Source organism: Buteo buteo, chromosome 6 (assembly GCF_964188355.1).
Source record: "Buteo buteo chromosome 6, bButBut1.hap1.1, whole genome shotgun sequence".
Classification (NCBI taxonomy): domain Eukaryota; kingdom Metazoa; phylum Chordata; class Aves; order Accipitriformes; family Accipitridae; genus Buteo; species Buteo buteo.
The window spans coordinates 16,338,885-16,357,235 of NC_134176.1; the positions used below are offsets into that span (position 1 = coordinate 16,338,885).

Here is an 18,351-nt window from a genome sequence, read left to right on the forward strand (position 1 = left end):
TTAATGAAAGCCATGGAGAACAGTTGTGCTTTTTACAGAGAAAGAGGAGAATATATGGTCATGGAGAGAGCAACTTTAGCTTTAAAAATATGTGGCTGTTAGACAATCATAGAATTAGAAAGTGTAGCCCAAACTAAAGCATATCTACATGGCACTAATATGCCATGAAATGGCATGCTGTTGATTGTTTATGCATGTATTTTCTTTTTGTTCCTTTACCTTTATTTATGTTTGATCTAATGTCTAACATCTATTTGTCAAATTTAAGATCATATATACTTTTGTTTTAGCTTCAACCAACTTGGGGTGATTTTCTTGATCGTAACAAACAAGAACTACAACCTCCAAGAGGTTCTTCGCTTACAGCCAACATGGTTCACCAGACTTCCTTAAGAAGGACATGTAAGTTAAAATGTTGTTTTGCATTCTGCTCACTAGGTAATTCTGGAAATGAACTGTTATGCAGCAACTTGTTAAAAAGAAATGAAAATCTAAAGTAAGATGATTTTATAAATGTGTTACTGCTGAAAAATTACGTGAACTTAATTTTGTATTTCAGCTATTCCATCCAGATCTGTTTCTGTGGATGAATCCAGACCTGAGCTTCTTTTTAGACTGGCAGTTGGAACTTTCTCAGTGTCTGTACTTCATATTGACCCTTTACCCCCACCTGAAAGTTCACTGAACCTTAACCCATTGACACCAATGGCTCGGGATTTCTTTACCCGAATAGAAAAGATTGAGCCAGTTAAGTTTTCAACAGAAGATTTTCTGTCCTTCCGAGAAGTATTTGCAGAAGCTTGTTCTCATGATCACCTTAGGTATAACTTTGCTTATTAATAAATATAATTAACAAAAATATCTTTTAAGTAAATTTGAATAAAGTTAGTTTATTTCCATAGGAATTGTGTCACTTAATATTTTAATTGCATTAGACTTCTTTGTTAATTTCAATATAGCCTGTAAGTTTGACATCTGTTGTCCAAGACTGTGGTGTTTGGTTTTTGGTTTGGGTTTGGGTTTTTTTGTTTAGTTTTGGTTTTTTAATAAAAAAAGAAGAACAGTACATAAACATTAAAATCAACTTAGCTCTTTTCAACAATACATGAATTAAACTAGGTACAGTTTGTACCACAGAAATCTAGAGAGTCAAAAACCATTAAGTAAATAATTTCTTTAGAAATAGCTGTATTTTACAGGACCATCTTTATTCCAGTATGGGGATTTCTGCTTGAAGGTGCTTAGGGTTTTACTTAGGGCAAAATAGTATATCAATAGGGATAAAAAGTAAGTGTGAGCAAAGTTGTAAAGTTACTCAACAGTCTTTTTTTCCAGAAGTTTTACCGTCCTGTTACAGTGTATGAAGTAAAATATTTGAGTGTGTATATATATTTTCTTTATGCACATAAGTTAGACTTCCTGAGGCATTTGACTTTGTCTATATGTTAGGTTCTCAGCTTTATGTGAATTGCAGCTTGAGTTAGTTATCTAAAGTGTTCTTTACAAATTTCTTTACACTGACTGTTGTTGAACATGTAACATAAGTGAGCTCCATTGTTTTTGTTGCTAAAGTTATAATCTGTTATAACCAGAATTTTTTCTTATTTTTGAAGAAATATGGCAGTTTTAATGATTTTTAAAAGGATTGTAGTGATCCTTTTTTAAGTATTTAAATTTTGACTTTTCATAATTTTTATTGTTTTATGCTACTTTTCATAATTCATAATTTTCATAATTCAGATTTATAGGTACTGGCATCAAAGTGTCTTATGAACAAAGACAAAGGACCGCCTCTAGAAGTTTTAGTACTGATTTATCCATTGGGGATATGGAGTTCCTGGAATGCCTTTTTTCTACTGATTCTCATTCCATTCAGCCTCACTATACAGAGGTATGTAAAAAATACAGGGATTTCCATAGAAAAGAAATGTTAATTGTATAACTGAGGACGCTAGATTTTAAAATGGTTGTAATTTTAAGGTTTTTTAATTCTTTTTTTATTATGTTATGGTTTTAAGATGCAACTTTTAATGAACCGGACTGCTGTCATACTTGACAGGAATAGCATTAAGTAGCCAGACTGTGCTAGTTTACTTCTCTTTTAAATATGCTTAAGACAGTTTGGGAATTAGAGTGTATGTTTTCCAAAAACTGACTGATGGAGTTGAGCAATGTGGAGGTTTCTTTGGGTGATGACTATTCTTCCAGTTCTTTTAATGGTGAGAGACATCCAGTAAAGTGGCTGAGTAAGTGGATTGAGTAAGCAGTTGGGCTGGGGCTCAGTTCGCTGACTTGAATGTAAGGTTACCTACTGTCTGTTCTAGGTAAAGTATAAACATCTTTTCCTGTGGCAACTCTTTCCTCCTTATCTATTAAGTGTGTTTAAATCTATTTTATTCTAAAGCTGCTGACATTTCATTCTGAAGAAGGAAATGATTCTCATGCTGTGCCATGCCTTCAGCTTCATTATAAGCATTCAGATAATAGAGGACCTCAGGTAAGGTGGGAGATTAAAGACACCAAGTTTCTGTATAGTAGCCTTTGCCTAATACCTTTCATTTTAACAGAAGGTATCTTTCTTGTAAAACAGAGTCCTTAACTCTCAGTTATTATAATTTGTTTCACTATATTGTTTTTAAGGATTTTAGTGCTTTTTCTCTTTCTTTTCAGGGTAGTCAAGGGAGACTCAGTTCTGTTCCACAGAAAGCAGAGTTACAAATAAAGTTAAGTCCAGTGTTTTGTGAGCTGGATATTAGTATTGTAGACAGATTAAATTCCTTACTTCAACCACAGAAACTAACTACAGTGGAGATGATGGCATCTCACATGTATGCTTCTTACAACAAGCACGTAAGTCTGGTAAGTTAAAAGTGAAATTGATTAATAAACTTGCTGATTTTTTGCAGGAGGAAGGCAAGATGGCACTAAGCATGAGATTGCTAATAATTCTGATTGATTTGTGGTGGTTGGGGTTTCTTGTTTGGTTTTGTTGGGTGTTTTTATGGGGGTTTTTTGTTGTTTGGGGTTTTTTTTGTGGTGTGGGGTGTTGTGGGTTTTTGTTTGGTTGGTTTTGGGTTTTTTTTTTCTGTTTGTTTGGTTTTTTACTTCTGATGCAGAACAGTAGCCATCTGACATAGATACTCATTCTAGATTCAGTGATTGCATGCTTGATGACAGACCTAAAGACAATGGTAGCTGCTTCACAAACTGCGTAAGTTCTCAGCTTCTTGAAGAAAGCAGAACTGGGCAAAAAAGGAATCTTGACTGATTTCTAATCCCTAATCTGTCCCATCATGCTGTTCAGCAGCTGATATAAACTATTGCTGACAATTCCACTTCTATATTGAAAACTCTAGGTGTCACAGTCAGCCCAGTTGCCTCTGCTGTGCCTTGTCTGCTGTAAGGGTAGGTAATAGAAAGGATGGGGAACATACGCATTGCAGTCTAGTGATCGAAGACCAACAGAAGTTGGAGCTTGTTTGTCTTGGTTCAGGTGGTCAGCAGGATTTAAATGTTAGTGTAGTTAACACAATAACATTAAACTTGAAGAATTTTCGTAAAAAAACATGGGGAAGGTTTAATGCAATTAACTAATTTTCTATACAGGAACAAATATCTTCATGTAATTTTATTGCTGCATTGGTTGATTACAGAAAAAAATAGTCTTCAAAACTTACTTAAGAGAATCCTCATTTAAAAGATTTGTAAAAACATCAGTAATTTCTATCAATATGGTTATGTCCTGAAAGTTTGATTCTTTTCAATGATGGTCAGCTATAAGCTACACTCAGGGAGGTTTTGAATGACGCATCAGTGACGGGAGCTGGAAGTCATGACTTGCTGAAAGGGGCAAATATGCATGATAGTAGTTGCTGGCTTCTCAACAATAGTTTTTGTTTGTTTCTTTTAAAATCTGTGAGACATATTTCCTAGCTGCAGCTGAGTATCCTTTGGTACTCTCACTCTGTAATTTAAGAGAAAAAAAATACAAAGATAGCCATGTTTTTGAAATATTGCTAACCCCTGCAAATACTTGACTTATAAGTAAGTAGAATCTTAACAGCACCAATAATAGAATAATATCCTAAGAGTAATAGTAATTGGTCCTACTATGTGTGTTTTGTGTGATATAGGAAAAATTAATATTTTTATTTTTAGATATTACATTGTCAAAAGCTTTCCCCATAGTAATTTTTAGTGCTATTTTCTCTAATTTAGATATTTTTTTCTTTACTTTGTGTTTTTAGCATAAAGCATTTACTGAAGTTTTTCTGGATGATTCACATACTCCTGCAAACTGTAAAGTTTCAGTTCAAGTCACTGCCCCAGCATTAAATCTCTCTGTTCGCTTCCCAATACCTGACCTACGGTCAGATCAGGAAAGAGGACCATGGTTTAAGAAATCACTTCAGAAGGAGATTCTTCATCTTGCATTTACAGATATGGAATTTAAAACTGAGTTTATAGGAGGGTCAACTCCAGAACAAGTTAAATTAGAGCTTACCTTTAAAGAGCTGACTGGTAAGAATGTTAACATTATATTCAGATACTCTTTTTTTTATTTTCCCAGATATTATGTAGCTGAGACAAAGGTCCTCTCATATGTATTGACACAGGAAGTGTCTTTCCACCTGAATTTTGGAGCAGATATATCTGCTGTGGTTTAGTGTTCTGTACTAAATATCAGCGTAAGTCAAAATACTACTACTAGGAGGGGAGGCTTAATGTATGTAGGTGTAGTGCTTGCATTCCTGTTTTGGAGATCTGAGCTAGTATTTCTGTTATTTTCTGCTACAATGTTATACCAATTTGTTTCAATTTAGGGTATCTCTGGGATCTCTTATCATGGTGTTAGGGTAAGTTTTGTAGATTTGTAGGGGGATACTACAGCTATGCAGGTTAGGAATCGGAAGTCTAGTCTAGAAATGAAGTGAATAATGTCCTAAATAACTGTCATTGAGAACTTTAATACTTTTATGCCTCTAATATCTTTGAAAGTAATAAATCTGAGAGACTGGTTTCTATTTGCAACCTTCTTTGCTGATTTGTCATTCCATGTATTTTTCAAGGCTGTGACATAATGTAGTGATGCTACAAATGTAAATGCAGATGTCTATGCATTAGAAGCATCTGGTTTTCTAACTGCTGCTAGCTAGAAGATAATGTGAAATAATTTTTGTTTCTAAAAATTGATATTTAATTTTTGGAGGAAATGATGAAAAAATTTGGTTAAGTATCTTAGTAATAGCATTGACAAGTTAGCCTGTTGGACTCCAGCCTAAGAAGCGGGCAACCTGAAGTTAGCAGTTGTCATTACTGTGTTAATTTTTTAAATATCTTTTTCTACTCAGGTTCATTTGAAGAAGATAATGCAGAAACTCCAATAAAATTTTTTCAAGTGTCTGGTGGCATAGATGGAGATATAACATCATCATCAGACAATTTTGACTGGCCTCGGTAAAATAATGTTTTATTTTTTAATGTGGGTTGTTTGGATTTTTATGAATCACTGTAATTTTTCTAATCTAAATGCAGACTGCTTGTGTGGTAAATGCTTTAAAATAATTTGCAAAGAAAGAACATGTAGCTATTGAAAAGAACCCAGGAATTTATTAAAAAAAACCCAACACCCAAACTTCTACATTTATAGCAATGCGAGATGGCTTTAATGTATAATGGTTTCTGCATAGACTTGAGTAAATTTCAGTGGAAGTCAGGTAAATGATTAGAGACTTGAAATGTTCTCCCATTTGTTTTCTTTTTTTTTTTGTCACTTTACCTTTTCTCTTACTTTTGCATTTAAGAGTGAATACCGAACGAACAAACAAAAAATCTATTGAATTTTGCCTCAAAATATTGATATAAGCTGGTATAAAGCCGTAACAACAATAAGGATAACTATACTGTGACTGAATTACTGCAGCTTATATCACATGTAAGGCAATACAATACTTCAGAGTTACTGAACAGAAGGACCTAACAGCTGTGGCATGTAATAAGATGTTTAAAGAGGCAATTTTAGGTTTGCCACAGAATTTGCCACATATGTTTTTTGCCATAAAATTTAGTGGCTTTCTGACAGCATGTTTGTATAGACCTTTTTTTCAGCATGGTTTTCTTTTATAATGTTACAAGTAAATTTTTCTATAACAGTGTGTAGATGTAATCCACTATGTCATGTAGCAGAGCATTTTTTAATAGCTGTTGATGGTCTAATGATACAAGAATTATTTTGGGAGAGCGCTGGGTTTTTCTTAGGTCACCTAATGGTCACCTGATGGAGTTGCGAAAAGGTTAGTGTCTGCTTTTTTCCTGGTGGTTCTTTTTTCATGTCACTTTGTGCCTATAAGTTTGGTGTTTTTCTTAATGGTATCACTTTGTCTAATAAAATATGTTATTGTCTAATAAAAAAATCCCTGGTCTTTGAGCTATTTAGTCTATGTGTATTTAATGGCTAGTTAGTAGAGCTAGGGGACATGTGACTGTGCCTCAATATAAAAATTCTAAGCATCTCTAATGGCTTATTCTGTATAACTTCTCCAATGTCAGGATTGTATTGAAAATAAACCCTCTGGCTGTGCACTCTATTCTGGAAAGGATAGCAGCTGAGGAGGAAGAAGGTGATAATAACTTTCAAGAGGAAGAAGAAGGAGGGTCTCATTCTTTGAAGGATGTCTGTGATATTAGAAGACCAGAGCCTTCTCCTTTTTCTTCACGTAGGGTCATGTTTGAAAATGAAGAGGTACTATAAAATTTTGTTAGTGCTTTGTGCTTATGATGGACAAAATTAATACATTCTCACTACTTTATGTGCATCTTCTGACTTCCAGTTTTGTTTTGTTTTTTCACTTGAGAGGTTTTTTCGTTTTTTTTTTCTTTGTTTTTTCTTTCAGATGGTGATGCCAGGAGATGTGGTTGAAATGACTGAGTTTCAGGATAAAACAATTAGCAATTCTCATTATGTACTGGAACTCATGTTACCAAACATTCACTTAACATTACCAAACAAAAGTTTTTATGAAAAACTTTACAATAGGCAAGTATGATAATTGTTTTGCTTGGTTATCATGACCTGTACTTTTAGTTCTGTATTCATTGTTGATAAAAGCAATTAAATGAGCAGCTATAGCAGGAATTCTTTTGTATGGTTTTCTAAGAACATAAAATACAGTATAAATATTCTTCCAAGTTAACATCGGAGATGCCACTGTGTCAAATATTTGATCAGTGCCATAGCAGCGAGCTGCTAACAAGCGCTTGGCAGATTTTGTGAACAAAGAGTAAAGTTAAATAGTCTTTTGCTTTCAGTAAATAATTTGTTCAGCTCTCTGTTTGCAATGTTTCATTTTGCTCTGATCTTTCTAAATTCTCCTTTATAAATAGGTCATTGTATTTCAAAACCAGTTGCATTCAATGTTATTGGTTTTTTTTTTTTATTCAGTGATTCTCCATCTAAAAATTAAGAGTCCATAAGGCAGGCAGGGGAGCAAACCCTAACAACCCAATTTTGTAAGCCTTACAAAGGCTACAAAGACCCTACAAAAAATGTAGAGAAAGTGAAGCCAACTTACAGATAGGTGTTCAGCATTTATTTCTGTTAGCTTTCTATCTGAAAAACAAAGAAATACAACTAGATTAAATCAACTAAAAAATAGGGTTTATGCTGCACATTAACTACATAAAGAGAGATGCTGATCTATTTTAGCCTCTGACAGGCATTACTTTACTTCTGAATAATTTTTTCACTTCCAGAGTGGCAAAGCTGAACCTTTCATTGAATATTCTGTTGCTGTACTTCCGTAAGGAATGTCACATGTCTTTACCCTGACAGACACAGACTCACTTGAAATCAAAAGAACTAATGTTTCCTCCAGCTTTGCTTGATATGATCAAAATAGGGTTTTGTCACGCCTCCTCTCCAACCTACTGAGCTTATATACACCTACTAATAGAGGCTTTTGTGTCACTGTCAAATGTTAGACTTTGATATGTTTGTACCATAATTACAGAAAAAAAAGTTACTTTCATTTCATTTATTGCTTTTACTCATTAATACATTATTCTTTCTTGTGCTCTTGAACTTTTTTCTCTTCCTTGTTTATGAAATCTGAAATCTGTCATATGAAGTCTGCAAAGGAAATATTGCTTGACTGAGCTTATATTAAGTGGCAATATAGTCATATATTTTGTATAACAATAATTTATTTCTTCCTAGGATCAGCAATGATTTATTGTTGTGGGAACCCACAGCTCCATCTCCTGTAGAAACATTTGAAAACCTTTCTTATGGTGTTGGACTATCTGTGGCCAGCCAGCTCATCAACACTTTCAGTAAAGACAGCTTTAGTCAATTTAAATCTGCAGTTCATTATGGTAATACACTTAATAAATCATCTAGAACTGTACTGATTCAAATGCATAATAGGCTGAAGTGATTGAGCTGATAGTGAAAAAAATTTATAAGAGAAGATTTACTTGAACCAAGAAGAGAAAACATAGGTTTCTGTTAAAATAAATGTGAAATTGAATTGCATTACTGATGGAAAAACAATGAGTTATTGGCATAATATGTGTACTAGCTAGAGAGTTAGTTGTTTTTCATTTTATCTATTAGATGATGAGAGTGGATCTGAGGAAGAAACACTACAGTATTATTCCACTGTTGATCCAAACTATCGTTCACGCAGAAGGAAAAAGCTTGACTCTCAGAATAAGAACTCACAAAGCTTTCTGTCTGTTCTGCTAAATGTGACACATGGATTAGTGTCAATATTCACAGATGTAAAGGTGAGACACTGGGCCTGGAAAAAATTGTTCTGTTGTTTTGACCATGGGATCCCCTTCATGCTATATGTACTGGTTTTGGAAGGAACGTGTGTTTGTAACAGTAATTCTGTAATCTCCTTACTACTATACTCTAACTAGACAATAATGCAACACTATTTTAGCCATTCTGTTTACTTTGCTTTACATGAGAACAACTAAATGCAAGCAAGAAAATATATATTAGTAGCAAGTGTTATGTTAGTTTAGACTAACTGCAGCAAATTCAGTAAGCAATAATTTTATTTCCATTCTTCGTTCAGCAGGATGATGGAAATACACTGGAAGGAAAATATGGAGAATTCTGGATTGAGTTCAACAGTGGTTCACTTTTCAGTGTGACTAAATATGAAGGCTTTGAGGACAGACACTATGTTTGTCTCCATTCCAGCAGCCTCAATTTATATCATCAAGGTAGGGGTGGGATTGAGGTGGCTCTGGGACTGAATTTGAAATGAGATAAACTTGAAGTTTTTTAGGATAAATGCTGCCCCCCCCCCCGATAGTGTATCATTTGGCACAACAGATTTAGTTCATGGCTAATGCTACAGTAATACAACTTCACGATAACCGTATTTACTTAGTTACAGTATAGCTCAAACTTTCCTTGGCAACTGCTGGTCTTTAAAGATATTGTGGTCCTCTGGAAAATTAGCTGTACAGTCTGTTCTTTATTATAAGAGTACACACCTCCTACATGTAATTGGTTATTTAATTTAGAAAAGGTACAGATTACCAGTGGCTGCTGTATCTTTCCTGGGTAGCTAATTGTAGTCAGCAGGTAGAGAATTTTAAGTTGACTGTGTAGTTTGTATGGCTGGTAACCCTCATGTAGTTAAACCTTTTAAGGTTTTCCCCTCAAGTGTCTCTGAATCAGTGGTAGTCAAGTTAATGGATTTTCAGTGCAAGGCTTAATTATTGTGTGTTTAGAGGTTAACCTGGCACCACCTCATAAAATGAAAAGGAGAGACATATTCCTATGTCTCCGTGTAACCCATAGATTTCTGTCCTTTATTTCAACTTTGTCATTTTTTTGGGCAAATAAAAAAAAAAAACCCTATAGTCACATTGGAGATTTCAGCTAGAACCATGGTGTTAAATATTGGATCACCTGTAACCTCCCCTTCACAATTTTTGGTTGTTAGTGTGCATGACTAACTTCAGTAATTAAAATAATTTTAAAGGCATTAAGCATAAAAAGGATTTTCCTTAGCTATTCATCAGTAAGAGGTTTGAAGCACGAGGTAACTCATGCTAAAATTTCTTTGCAGGTATGGTAGATGGGGTTGTCCCTTCCTCTGAGGTACGACTGCCCAGCACAATACGTCCCCATTGGTTAGAACCTACTATTTGTTTTTCTGAAGAAGATGGTCTTAGTAGGACTACTTCAGATGGTGTAGGAGTGGATTGTCCAAGTATGCTGACCGTTGCAGTCAAAATCCAGTCAGATAAAATAGAGAGCAATACAAAGGTTTGTTTTCAAATTTGTGCTTTTATAAAATGAGTTATCTCAGTTTATATGGAAGCATCTAGATACGGGGTTACAAGGGTTATAGATGAAGAAACCGTGTAATTGTGAGCCATTCATCCTCAAACTATAATTTGCTGTTAGAATCTTTTGGGTGCATTGTAAAATTTAAGCATCAGCATAATTTACTGATTCTTCCAATGCTTCACTTTGCTGATCACACTATATTTCTTTACTGAATGCATGTCTTGGTCAGTTGACCTTTTTCTTGTTTTTCTTTGATTGAGTTTTAATCTGGTGCCAAACCAGGCAGGAACAAATACGAAAGAGTTAAAAGCTTTCTGCTCAGCTTACTAGCAGTGTCATGTAATAGGCAGCCTTTGCTTATCTAATGGGAGTGATACTGGTAAATGAGTGGTATGTTTGGCTTTGACAGTAGCATTCATTAGCGTGTCTAAAAGGTGACCTCTTAGCTGGCATAGTGGTGATGAACAGGTTGGTAGAGTTATCTAGAGAAGAAGGAATCTGAAGACCAGCACGATGTCATGGGGGCTCAATTGACTAAGATTTGAACAATGTAAGGACAAACTACATTGGGTTAATACTCCTGGTAATTCCTGGTGAATCCCAGAATGAATGAACAGGTAGCCTGCCTTCCTATTACCACCACAAAATTGTAATTTCTAAACTATTCTGTTGCAAAAAGTATTAGACTGTATTAGCCAGGGTTTCTGTATTAGGAAGCAATATTTTTTGAATGTTTAATCCTGGCCCAGTCCTTTCTTCATTTCTAGACACTTGGAGATTCTGGGAGCAGAAGGATGACTGTGTTTCATAATCTACATGTCAAATAGTTACATGTATTTCACGTAAAATAACTTGTTCAACTTTCTTGTGTAGGAATTTCTAGTTGCTGTTGGACTAAGAGGAGCCACCCTTCAGCACAGAGTACTGCCTTCAGGTTTAAGCTGGCATGAACAGGTCAGGTTGCTACAGTTTTCTGGACTATATCTTCAATTTCAGTCTCATTGCTTTAACAACTGCTTTAAGTATCAGACTAAACCTTGATGGAAAGTCTTTGTGTTAGGCTGTGTCTTACTATCTTACTCTGCTCCTGAAAGCCTTATATTTTACTTACTTTCTTGTCTCTCTTTGAGACCATTGACAGACTGTAGTCTTGCTCTTAAATTCTTAGTTGTGTATTCATTTGCTACAGTTCTCTCATCATCCTAAATCTCTGCCCACAACATGTGAGGGAGATTTTGGGGTTTGGGGGAGGTCTTTTTTATTGTTTGTTTGGTTGGTTTTTTAAAAGTTCAGGTGGAAAATCTCAGTAGTCCAATGCTATCCAAGTACTTAGATAATTCTTGACATAAAAAACATGCTCAAAACAAACGAGCTACTTGCAGCATTGAAAGCATCTCTGTATTTTTGCCTTTTGCTCACTTCATTCCTCCAGTCCCTTTTCTCCCTTGTCTGTTTCCTGGTTTACATCATTTGGATAGCAGTTATGAAGAAGGAAGATTTTGGGGAAGTAGCAAGCAGCGGTTTACATAAACACTTGTAATGCAAAGTTCTGAATTAGAAGGGTTGTACTGGTATGTGTGGATGCACAGGTATAGTGTAGCAGACAGGGCTAGAGACCTTTGACCTGGAAGCTGTGTGTAAACATGCATGAGCTAGGACGTGCCACTAGCACAGTAGCAGTATAGTTGCGTGGACTTATACCATACGGGATTACAGATAGTAGACCTTGACATTTGGGCTTATCCTGCTTATCCTCCAGTATGTATGGTATGCTTATTTTTATTGTATAATTGCATGGAGCTTTGGACTCTGCTGTGTCATTACTTTCTTCTCAGGATGATATTCCTATGTGTTCATGTAGCCTGCTTTACACCGTGTTGCTTATTTGCACTGTGAATTTTTGCTCAGTTAACGTTGCCTGTAATGCACTTGAGAATCTTTTGGGAGGGGGGGAACGAATAAAAAAAATTGGCCAAAGTAGGTAGAGGAGATGATTAAAAGGCTAGCAGTGTTGGTATGCCCTAGGCTTGGAATAATTTAAAAAGAACTCTTACAGTGTTAGTGGATTTGAGAGAACTATGACAGATCCTAAAGAGGAAGATAGGAGTTTATTTTATGCAGTAATACATGAAAAAGCAGTATATACGCTGCATGTGTACGTACTTCCCATTTTGAGCATATTTCCTACTCCCCCCCCCCCCCCCAACAAAAAGAAAGATAACTTGAATATAACTTTAACAATATACAGTATTACAAGCAAAGTTGGCTTTTCGGATAAAGAGAACAAAGAAAATACTAACACTGTCATAATAACTGCAAAGAAAGGTGAATGAGACTGTATTTGGAAAATGCTTTAAAAATGGATTGTGAGGCATTGTACAAGGAGCCACTTGGGCATCTGCATATTGGTCTTTTTCCATACCTTTGAGTCTGTGGTTTGGATGTTGTATTTTTTGCCCTGTTCACATTCCATGCTTTTCTATATTTAGATCCTGGGTAAGCACCTTTGAATATCTGAGATTGTTCATTCCCTTTTCCTTCTACTAATCAAACATTTTATTGTCATACCTGTTACAGACTTCCTCTTTTCTAATGCATAACTGTTTATTAATTTAACAGATATTGAAGTATTATAATAATATGTTTGTGACTTTTAGATTCTATATTTTTTGAATATTTCTGATGAACCTGTTCTGGGATATAATCCTCCAGCTACAATTACAACTTTTCATGTACATCTGTGGAGTTGTGCTCTTGATTACAGGTAAATAAAATGCAAGTGTATGTCACTTGGTGGGACTGCAGCTACATATTTATTCTTTAGGAACATTTGAGTTTGCATATTGTAAAGAATATTTATTTAGGCTTTTTTGGAAAAAGTACGTAACAGAAATCCCTTAAACTGTAAGCAATTTAAAGTGGGATAAGCACTTGCCTAGGCCTGTGAAGATCTAGTTAGGTAACCTATAAGGCTTTGGTTGTACTTCTAAATAGGTATAGAGTAATAATTTATTTTTTTTTTTCCCTATTTGTTGTTAGGCCCTTGTTTTTGCCAGTCAGATCTCTACTTACTGTTGAAACTTTCAGCATTTCCAGCAGTGTTGCGGTAGATAAATCCTCTTCTACTCTCAGGTATAATTTAAGTGATTGTGAAACATGGAAGCTCCTGTAAAACTTCTAATGTCTGTCTGCTTTTTTGACCTAGGAAGCATTCATGTTGTGTAAATGATCACACTAGTTTGCACTTTTGAAATATACTTTGCTCATGTGTAATTCTGCAATTTTTAATATGGCTGAAAGATGTCCTGAAATGAAATGTGTCTATTTTGTTAATTAGTAGCACCTTAAGATTTCTTAAAGATTTGTGATTTGGAGACAGTATATTAATCAAGGAAATATTTAGTGATTACTGAACATATCTGTAACTTTTACATTATTTTTTTTGCAACTCTAGTTGAATATTCATTCTGTTATACCTGTTCTGATGTGAAACATCTGCCATGTTGCTTGTTTCTATTGATAAAACCTTACAAATTACCTTTGAAACAAAGGTGTGTGTTACTTTATTAAAAAGAAAAAAAGGCAAAAAATGAAATAAGTGTTAATTCTGTATGCCAAAAGCATTACTTTTTATTCTAGGAGGGATCAAATACGTAAATTGAAATGTAAATAAAATATAATTAGCAACAGCAAAAATATCTTTTAGTGGTTGATTACCAATGGATTTGGAAATTGCAAAAGGTTAAAGTGAAGAGTTTGGATTTAGAACATGCTAGATATATTTGTGGTTTTAAATATCTTTTTCTGTAGTAATTTCTTTTGTCTGGTGAGTTGCACAGCATTTGTCTAGCACATTTATTTCATTTTTATTTTTTTTATCTTTTAGGATAATTTTAGATGAAGCTGCTTTGCATCTGTCTGACAAGTGCAATACTGTTACGGTGAACCTCCATAGAGGTAAGAATGTTTTGGATGTGACTAATGAATTGCAGATCCTAAAGAAACAAAATTACAGACATATTCAGCATATATAAAGGTTGTTGAAGAAGAGGTCTGAGGAGATAAGGAGCAGCAAGCTGAATATGAATGAATAATGTAGTGTTGATGAAAAGCTGAGTGCTCTAGTTTGGGTTTGTGGATGCAGAGTTATGTCAGAGAACAGCAACTTACAAGTCCTTCATTTTCTTGTTACAGTTCCATAATGGGTATTTGAAAAAAAGCGTATTTTTAAAAAACTGGATGGCACAGAAAAAATATTCATAGAAAAGAGATCTCATTTTGACATACATATTCTAAATGATTGAACTTGAAAGGTGTTATATGGCATAGAGTCCTAGGTTCTGAAAAGAATCATACTGACTGGTTTGCTCTCGTTCATATAGTAACAACCTTTAAGGACTAAGGAACTTGAATCAATATTTAACAAATTAATTGGAGGAATAATGAAACCCTGTGTCCACAAATGTGTGTATTTAGCTTAGGTAAGAGATCTCTAGTGAAGGACAGAGTAAAGATATGCCTGTTTTGTTTAAACAAGAAAGAAGAGAAGTAAGTACATAGTACTGAAAGGTTAGTACAATGTGAAAATGTCCTCTCTCTCACTTCAACTAAAAAACTGCTTGGATGCTTAGTCACCCAACTTCTGTGTGCCTCTATTTCTCTAACTCACACAGATGGGATAAGGATAAATATCTTAAAAGATTACACTGCACGCATATGGTGGCAGTGGGAGTAATATATTGGATTGAAAAGATTTGCGTTCTTGATTTGAGTAGCTGAAACTTGAACTCTGAGAGTAATCCTCATAAAAGAAGGAAATGCAGAGATATAAAAGATTTTGATAAAAAAGGATCCCTTTTTACCCTCAAGCTATTTTCTAGTGGTTTAATAACCAAAAATACATAGTAAGGATGATGTTTGTTATTGTCTTAATTTTTTTTTATTTTATTGTTTTTTATTTATTACTCAATATCTTTCAGATTATGTTCGTGTTATGGATATGGGACTGCTGGAACTAACCATTACAGCAGTAAAATCTGATTCTGATGGGGAAAGAGTAAGTATTTAATCACAAATAAAATGTAGAATCTCCATGACAGATTGTGATTTGAAAATTATTTTATTATACTTAGAATCAAGGAGGATTTTTCAGTTTGTGTACTATTTTTTGAAGTCCTTTTTGTCTAATTAGGTGAATTGATTTAAAAATAACTTTGTATAGATGTTGTTTTTACAGAACCTTAGGCTGATCTGAAGTGTGTTCTTATCTTTTTATTGTTGCTATCTAGACTAAACCACGCTTTGAACTGCACTGTTCCAGTGATGTAATCCATATTCGTACCTGCTCCGATTCATGTGCTGCACTAATGAATCTCATACAATATATTGCAAGTTATGGTGATTTACATCCACCCTCTAAGACGGAGATTAAACGTGGAGTTAGCAAGCCAAAAATGAAGGTATAAAATGGCAAAATAATGTCAACTTAACATTATGCTTCCTGGTAATATGTTTTAATTTTGATATCCCCATGCTATTTCCAAAGACTATGAGATTTCCTGCAAAGAAATTAACAGATTGCATCTAACTTAAAATATATTTGAGAGTAAAATAGTGCCTTTTTTTTTCTGCTTTGGTTACTACTTAATATTTTAAAATATTTTGTGCTGTTTACCTATTGTACTTTATTCTTACCTAAAGAATTCCAGGGCATATACAAGCTGTCCAGGTACCCTTATGATCTAAATACCCTGAACCATAATGATCTAACCTACTTTATGAATCCTCTAGCTCGGAGTTTCAGCTCACTGGATTATTTGTAAAGTTAAGGTGTTACCTCTTACAGTTAAGAGCTGTGTATCAAGCCGTCCTAGCAAAATCTTATTCAGCATGATATTACCATTGTCTTTAAGATGTTACTATGTATAGTTCCTCTCCTACAGGTAGAGACCTTTAGCCAGCCATCTTCCCATGGACCAATCCTTGCTGAATCAGAGCAACAGATTTTACGGGATTTGATGAGTGATGCAATGGAGGAAATTGAGACTCAACAGACTGCTTCCGCCATGAAGCCAGAGTCTAATGGTAAGAATCCTCTGGAGGCATAAGTACACATAAAGTACAACCTTTCTGGAAGGAAAGTGGGATTGAAAGTTTTGTGTATGTAGAGATGCTGCAACAAGAATGGGGTGTACCTTTGATGTCTGAAGTCTTCAAACTATCAAACAGATTCTTGCTTTTGTAACGGTAATGCAAAAGTAATTTAAGATTCTAGTCAAATACACATTACTGAGATACTGAAAACAGCAAGGAATAAATCTGACTTTGTGGAACTCTGTCAAGACCCCAAATTCTCTAGGAGTATAAGTTAGTATGGGTGTAAGTTTATGTGGCATATTGTAATGTGGAGGAATCAAAACCTCTATTTTGTATATGAAGGCAGTACAGGAGGTACAGTTCTGAGTCACAGAAGAACTTCTAGCTATGAAGAAATCTTTCAATTAGCAGATAGAACAAGATAATTGATTTTATCACAGGAATATGGCTTCTGCATCATGGCTAGAGTTAAATCCAGGTTTAAACTGGCTAAGGATTTTGTACTGCAAATAGAGAATTTCACTATTTCCATGATGTCTAGTCCTCTTTTTGATGGTGGAAGGTGAGCAGTCAGTACAGTACTGAAAGTTATTGATGCTGTGGTCTTACTACCAGAAAGAGAAACTTGGACACAAAAATGTTGGGTTTTTTTTTTATCCGTGGGGTTTTTTACAAGTAGTTTTTCTGTATTTTGTCAGTTCGTCTCTACTAGTAACTAGTTATGATTATTTTGTAATCACTTTCAACCATGCAGTAGATAAATCTTTAAAAATTGTATTTTATTTGTAGTATGAATTGATTCAAGATACAATAAGCAAATTCCCTTGATGTAATTGAAGTAACAAATTTTAGTTGACTGTTAGGTTATTTTGTTCATATTTTCATATTTTGTGAAGGTTTTTCCACTGAAACATGTTTTTCTCCACCCTCCTTCAACTCCCAGGGGTTTTGGATGACAGATCTCAAACTCAGGAGCCATCTTGCTCAGATCTCTTCCTGTTTCCAGACGAAAGTGGAAATGTTTCACAAGATCCAAGTCCCACTTATGCTTCATTCACCCATCACCTTATAAATGAGGCCATGGGAGATGTTCCTGCAGAAAGTGATGATTTCTGCATTCTTTTTGCGCCCAAAGTTGCTGTTGCTGTAAGAAACTGAGAATTACTAAAAAAATCCATATATAAATTGAATTAGAGAAAAGCCTATGTAAGACCTGGACTAGTTAGAGTTCATAGCTTTTTGTGATTGCTTAGTGATATTTTTAATCAGTGGGCAGGGTAGAAGAAAAATAATCTTTCTGTTCGAAAGGACTTCATGCATTGTTACTGTTAGGAAGGAATGCAAGTATTTTCAAATATATATGATTTTTCTATATCTCAGCAATATGTAATTGCTCTCTGATCTGAATATTACATTAAACTATATTGGCAGTTTTCCTACAGTTTAGTCATGTTTTATCATTGCCATTTTGACTTAGAATAATGACATAGTTAGGAAAAAAATGTTTTAAGCAAAATACAGTATTTATCAAAATGGCAGCTTTGCACATCTTGTAATCTTTTATTCATTTCTCTTATAGTCTAAGCTTTCAATGCTTTTATGGGCCTAAGATCCTTGCCAAACCTCAGAGAAAAGCTTGTGTGTCTCTTTACACCACTGTCTGTCCGCTGCATTAGAAAATTTAGGAAACTGTACTCAAACTCTGAAAATAGCTTGCGTTTGTGTTTTTCATAGTATCTCTGGTTGTATTCTTCTTAATAGGCAGAAGTAGTTCTAGATCCCTGATTAGAAGCTGTATTTGCCCAGTTATCTTTGAACTTGTTTTCAAAAGTGCTAATATGGTAGCCTGGACTTTTCCATGGGTTTTTTGTTTGTTTTCAACTCTTGTTTTGTTTAGTTTACAGTTTGGGTGAGGATTTTTTTTTTTTTTAACTACT

General features: G+C 34.6%; 1 protein-coding gene across 5 annotated transcripts in view; it reads left to right on the forward strand.

Annotated features, from left to right (window-relative positions):
- The window catches only part of ATG2B (autophagy related 2B), a 49,546-nt gene that overhangs the window by 15,045 nt on the left and 16,150 nt on the right, over window positions 1-18,351 (forward strand). For 4 of the 5 annotated variants that reach the window (XR_012650678.1, XM_075029880.1, XM_075029883.1 and 1 more), the window contains exons 10-30: window positions 291-402; window positions 560-821; window positions 1,741-1,891; window positions 2,405-2,497; window positions 2,671-2,859; window positions 4,248-4,521; window positions 5,352-5,457; window positions 6,550-6,742; window positions 6,894-7,036; window positions 8,216-8,373; window positions 8,615-8,787; window positions 9,087-9,237; window positions 10,095-10,294; window positions 11,192-11,272; window positions 12,976-13,082; window positions 13,358-13,450; window positions 14,205-14,275; window positions 15,298-15,374; window positions 15,607-15,777; window positions 16,261-16,402; window positions 17,358-17,560. Coding sequence is in view for 4 of the 5 variants with exons in the window: in XM_075029880.1 (XP_074885981.1) it covers window positions 291-402; window positions 560-821; window positions 1,741-1,891; window positions 2,405-2,497; window positions 2,671-2,859; window positions 4,248-4,521; window positions 5,352-5,457; window positions 6,550-6,742; window positions 6,894-7,036; window positions 8,216-8,373; window positions 8,615-8,787; window positions 9,087-9,237; window positions 10,095-10,294; window positions 11,192-11,272; window positions 12,976-13,082; window positions 13,358-13,450; window positions 14,205-14,275; window positions 15,298-15,374; window positions 15,607-15,777; window positions 16,261-16,402; window positions 17,358-17,560 (3,150 nt within the window). In the remaining variant the exon portion in view is untranslated. The remainder of the gene's footprint in view (window positions 1-290; window positions 403-559; window positions 822-1,740; window positions 1,892-2,404; window positions 2,498-2,670; window positions 2,860-4,247; window positions 4,522-5,351; window positions 5,458-6,549; window positions 6,743-6,893; window positions 7,037-8,215; window positions 8,374-8,614; window positions 8,788-9,086; window positions 9,238-10,094; window positions 10,295-11,191; window positions 11,273-12,975; window positions 13,083-13,357; window positions 13,451-14,204; window positions 14,276-15,297; window positions 15,375-15,606; window positions 15,778-16,260; window positions 16,403-17,357; window positions 17,561-18,351) is intronic. The other variant, XM_075029882.1, reaches the window with a different exon arrangement.